We start from the raw sequence: 6000 nt of genomic DNA, 5'->3' as shown, positions 1-6000 counted from the left end.
CAAACTGAAAGGGCAGTAAAATCAAACAAGAACATTGAAAATTGGTTTGATTTAACATTCTCAGCATTAACATAGGTAAAAAAAACAAAACAAAAATGAAATCTGATTTTTTTTTTTTCCCTCTTCCCCACACTCCAAAAGAACAGAGAAACAATATCCATTGGAGGCCCAATGACCTGCCTCACACACTGAGAAATAATCAATTCATACACAAGGAGTCTGTGTGATTAGCTTTAATAAGCTTGCGTGTGTGCACACACACTGCAACCCGATTGATCTACTAAAGCACACAAGAGTGCATGCTGATGACAAACACCGCAATGGTGATTTCTCTGCTCGTATCATCAAATATGAGAAGGGAAAGCAGAAAAGGAAATTGCCGCTTGTAGAGGGGTAAAAAAAAAAAAGAAAAAAGAAAAAGAAAAGAAGTAATCCACTACTTATGAGTTATCTTTCCGCTGCTTGAGGTCTTCATCTGCCTACAGCGAGGAAGAGGAGGAGGGGAGATAGCCACTCTCACAGTTTGCTCATCAAGGGGGTCTCTGTGGGTTCTGCAAACCAGACGTTGAGATTTGTGAAACAAAGGGAATTGAGCATACAACATCAGGATTAAGATTATTTGTAACGTCATGCACGGTACATGCATATGCGAAATGTAAATATCACATTAGTAAACATTGCACAGCATTTGCGGCACAGTTCACATTTTTAAATGTTGCTCAAACATTTCAACTTGGGTTTTCTGTGCATATTATTTAATTATTTGTATGTGTTTATATACTGTACATGAATTTGCACATATGGTAATTTAGCTGTAAACTGGAAATATTTATCGCCTTCTTATTAGGTAATTTGGCAAAACAACATTTAGCTTAGCTTCCATTTAGCTATAGCTGCTCTGCTTCATTAATAATATGCTAATGTAAAAAAAAAAAAAAAAAAAAAAGATCATTTAATATCTTTTGTTTATATGGAGTTAATGTAGCAGACAATGGTTTCCTGGAGTCTCCACTTGTTGCCAGGCAACAGCTCAGTAAAAAGTACAATGTGAGAGAAAATCCTTCCTGCGTTCACTGTTAACTGCCGTGTTTGTCTGCAAACGGGTAAAATAAAGCTCTTGACCACATGTTGGTTTCCAGCTGAAGGCATTTGATGATTGTTTTGTTTTGGTCAGGAAAAAGCTGATTCTGCTTTGCTTCAATCTGAGACCGACACAAAGAAGGTGTCAGCTTTTGGACTTGAGGCTTGTCATAAACATTTTGTTTTTGTTTGTTTATTAGTTTAGCAGTTAAGAGTGTTGAGCCGACTGTACAATGGATAACAAAAAGTTAAAGAAAAGAAGGTTTTCTGCTAAAACAAGAGCGTCAGAATCCAGAGTGTGTTTTCGCTTTTTGGTAAAGTTTTAAATTGTACCTGCTAACTAGCTTTAAGCTACCAGGTACAGTTAGCTTACACTGATTAGTTTCAATGACTCCCGTGATGGCTTCATTCTGACCCCAGTCACATCCCCAGTAATAAGACAGTGGTCTTATTTTTTCCTACCTCACAAAAACCATGTGAACAAGGGTGTGAAGACTTTTGATATCCATTGCATATGGAACATACGGTATGATGTATAAACTTGAAGCGTCTCCCACACTGCATGCATATTAACGATGCAGTGAGCGATCTAACCCCAGAGGCAGCTCTCTGTTGGCTGCATTGAGTATGTGGCTACGGGGAAAAGGAAAAAAAAAAGAAAAAAAAAGTTTGACTTTAATGTAAAATTGAACACGTCTGCTTTGATTTCTGTGCCAGTCGTGCTTCATTGAACTGGCTTTTAATCGGACTGCCTGCCGTGTTTTTGTCTGCCGAATTCCTGAAGATTTCTTGGCATCGCTCACACGGAAATAAATGCTCCATTTTAATACCATAACTTTATTGTCCTATTTTACAATTTGTTCTTTATTACTATTATTAGAAAGAGGTTGCATTAAACTTGCATTAAAATCCTTGGACAGAGCTTTACAAGCTAAATGCCTGGCATGATCAAAAAACAAAACAATGTAACAAAAAAAATGCTAAAGTTGCTAATGAAAATGAGGAGGAAAAACAGTTATCACAGGTTTATTCTAATACAGTAAGGAGTAGAAAGTCCAGATATTTGTTTTCAAAGGTAAGCAAGTAAAAGTAAAAGTTGACTGAAGAATAAATACTATAGTACAGATCAAGGTTACTATAGAAAATGGAATAACTAAAAATTTAAATTAAATTTTTTTTTTAATATAACAAACTTAAAAAAAATTTATTATTATTATTTTTTTTTTATGCTGAAAACACATTTTACGCTTAAATCTGATGTACATATGTTATTGTGATTTTTATTCTACGCACTTTTTATGCCGCGTAATAACTCCCACATAATACTTCCAATTTACACTGTTCAAATTTCAACTAGCTTCAAAAATTGACGCCTCCTGGGGTATATATCGTCGGAGTCCACATTACACAATTTAACGTTTAATATCAACTTTTCCCCATTTATTTTCAATGGGACAAACACTGAACTTTTTCTAAGTATCACTTTCCACGCCCACTTCCATACGTATAACTTATCATCATTACCAGGTGTCTGATACTGGTTGCTGGCACAGTTGGAGGTTATAATTTCATAATTTATTTCTCAATTTACTTCACAAGCATTCCACATTCATTCAAATCTTAGCATTCAGCTTTCAGCATTCCCACGCAATTTCTCCAGAAATTGCACTTAATCTACTTATCCATCCATCCATCCATTTTCTTGACTGCTTGCTCCTCACAAGGGTCGCAGGTTGTGCTGGAGCCTATCCCAGCTGGCTTCGGGCAGTAGGTGGGGCACACCCTGGACTGGTTGCCAGCCAATTGCAGGACACACCTAGGGACAATTCGGAGCACCCAATTAACCTGCCATGCATGTCTTTGGAATTTGGGAGGAGACCGGAGTACCCGGAGAAGACCCACACAGGCACGGGGAGAACATGCAAACTCCACCCAGGAAGGCCGGAGCCTGGACTCGAACCCGTGTCCTCAGTACTGGGAGGCGGACGTGCTAACCACTTGATCTTTTGCAATTAATATCATACACAAGCTTCTGTGTGTATTTTAAATGTATTTGTTTTGGTATTACTGTTCGGTTGTATACATTGAAGGCAGGTCAAACAGTCATTTGTGAATTGTAGTTTACATAATACTTATTCTGACCCTTTTGTTTTACTCGCACTAAAAAAAAAAAAATCTCTATTAATAAAAACTAAAACTAATACTGAAACTAATAAAAACTCAACTAAAGCAAAGGATTCTCGGGGGGGGGGGGGGGGGGGGAAACTAACCTGCTCTAAAAACTATTTAAACTAACTGAATTGGGGAGAAAAAAAACACTTAAGGCAAAATATAAGATTAGTGATTAGTGTCCAACCCCAAAACAATTTGCTCTACACAAATATGACATGCTCATGTGAGGTTTACAGTAACATCCAAACAGATTGCGTCTGAGCTACACATGCTAATGATACATGTTGTACCTGAATTGAAGCTGCTGTGATAAGACTCAGTGGGCTACACATCAAAAAAGAAACACAACTTGTGAAACACTCCACATTATGCTACCTTATGTGTCCAACTAGGTGACGTGCATTTTAACCAACAGGTCGTGCCTGACTTTCCATCAGTGGGAAAAAAACAAACAAACAAAAAACAATCAGTGTGATGTCTATCTTTGTGTTTGCACTCTAGTTCTAGGGAAAACAATGTTATTACTTGCAGAAGTGTGTGCATATGGATTGTCTTCATAATATTGTTTTTAATTGTGGAACGTCCTGGTTGTGCAATTAGCACATGAGGAAGAAAGACTAGTATTTATCACACCATGGTGTGTGCGTGTGTGTGTGTTGGAAGTGACACGTTAGCATGGAAATGTTTGTGTGTCTTTGGAGCTGTACTGTTCAGCATTAAGGCCAATGGCAAGGTACGCTCTCCTTAAGCAAACCGTCTTTGGTGAATTCAAAGATGATGCATGGTATGCATACATAAAAATTAAGGATGGGCGAGTATCGATACCAGGTACTGGGCTGATATCTTCCTTATTTTAAGGTATTAGGCTGCCGGTACCAGCAACCAATACTAATGGCCAAAGAAAAAAAAAAAAAAAGGAAAAAAAAAAAGGTTGTCATTGAGTAAGTCCTCCTCGGCAATAGTTGGCGCTATTTGTTTGTCATTGCGTTAAAGGAAATTTAAGTGTCAAAAGGACTCAAGGTATTGGTACTTAGTAGGCCTAGTAGTGAGTACGCAGAGTGAATACTCATACTGTTATCCGTAAAAAAACAAAAAAAAAACAGTGGTATCTAACATCCCAAATAAAAAATATGTTCATTTTGTAGAATGTTTGTAATTAGCCAAAATGTGCCTTTAAAATTTTTTTTTTAAATCCATTTCAGTTCATGTTTTATTTATTTATTTATTTATTTATTTATTTATTTATTTATTTATTTATTTATGTATTTATTTATTTATATCCTGCACAGCCATTTTATTACATTATTTCAAAACTGTGAATGGATTGTCACAAGAAATTAGTAACACAAAAAAGCATAGAACTGAGTTGTTTTTTTTAAAAACAAATTCATAACTAAATTTTATAGAAATATGCACGTGCATATATGTACATCCTCAAGAATTTGATATTTTAAATAAAAAGTATGGTACTGGAAATGGAGCACCAAGATTATTAGAGTTAAATAAACTAACAAAATATCGAAAATTATTTCAGAAAGCTAAAACTAAAAAAATAAGATAATTTCCTTTGTTTTTGTCTAAAGCCATTAAAATCATACATGAGCATTCCGTGAGCATTCCAGCATTCCCACATATTTTTTAAATGCATTTTGGTGTTGCTGGACAGAAGAAGCAAGGTCAAACAGTCATTTATTTTAGTTTATTTTATTGCACAATATTTAGTGACCTTTTTTTGCATTCTATAAAGACTCCTTATAGAGTACTTTAAAAAACTAAATTAAAAGTAATAATAAAACTAATCACAACTAAACTAAAAGGAAGCATAAATGAAAAAATAAAAATGACAAAACTTGCTCTAAAAACTAAATGAAACTAACCAAATTTAAAACACAAAAGTTAAAACAAAATAAAAACTATAGCTAATGAAAAATCCCGAACTATTATAACCCCGTTGATCACTGATTCTTTGTGCTTGAAATGGATTTGTTGATGACAATTACTTTCTTCCTTTAACATTTTATTGTCACCCCTTGAAGAGTTTATGTTCATGTTGACACAAAAAAATATTACAATTTTTTTCATTTTTGTACATCTAAGAACACTCATGTAAGTATATCAGTGAGTGCGTGTGTGCAAACATACCAACAGGAAAGTAGAGCGGGAGGTTCTGCAGATACAACTGCTGGTCTTTCGGCAAAAACACACAGAAGATAACTCTGTCCAGCTGACACACACAGAAAACAGCTTTTAAATCATATGACAGTGGTCAAATGAGTGCAGCGACGATAAATCGTCATGCTCTTGAGCTGTTCTTCGATAGTGTCATCTTCGCATGAGCTTGTACAGATTTACTGTACACATTGTTTATGTTATCTATCGATGCTGCGCTTTATCGCATTCTTTCCATGAAAACAACTACAGCAAAAAGATGCTTACAGGGCTATTATCCACTTTATTTCTTTCTCACATCCTGACCGTGCATTATCACCGCCATAATGTCCGAACATGGTTTCGGATTGTTTCTTGTGTTGTGGGCGGTGGAGTGTGATTTATAGTTAGGCTGCTTTGTGTTGCTTTCTGCCCGGTGTGGGAGTTCAAGTCTCAGTGCAGCAGCCTTGGAGCACACAACACATTTTATTTTTTATTTTATTTTTTTACTTATGGCTAGCAGTGCAATGACCAGCTTGTATCACAACCTGAAGAACATCACCTCGTGGGCTGAAGTTCAAACTGGGAAAATGGCAAAAG

At 35.9% G+C, this 6000-nt stretch overlaps 1 protein-coding gene across 2 annotated transcripts in view; it reads right to left on the bottom strand.

Annotated features, from left to right (window-relative positions):
• Positions 1-218: 218 nt before the first annotated feature.
• The window catches only part of macrod1 (mono-ADP ribosylhydrolase 1), a 163819-nt gene continuing 158037 nt past the window's right edge, over positions 219-6000 (bottom strand). For both annotated transcript variants that reach the window (XM_077531383.1, XM_077531382.1), the window contains 2 exons: positions 5395-5476; positions 219-551 (listed from right to left, as the gene is read on the bottom strand). In XM_077531383.1, coding sequence (XP_077387509.1) covers positions 517-551; positions 5395-5476 — 117 coding nt within the window. In that variant the 3' untranslated portion in view covers positions 219-516. The remainder of the gene's footprint in view (positions 552-5394; positions 5477-6000) is intronic.

The sequence above is a fragment of the Festucalex cinctus genome, chromosome 9, assembly GCF_051991245.1.
Source record: "Festucalex cinctus isolate MCC-2025b chromosome 9, RoL_Fcin_1.0, whole genome shotgun sequence".
Lineage (NCBI taxonomy): Eukaryota > Metazoa > Chordata > Actinopteri > Syngnathiformes > Syngnathidae > Festucalex > Festucalex cinctus.
Note: the sequence above shows the minus strand (reverse complement) of the source record. Positions and strands in the feature narration are given on the sequence as shown.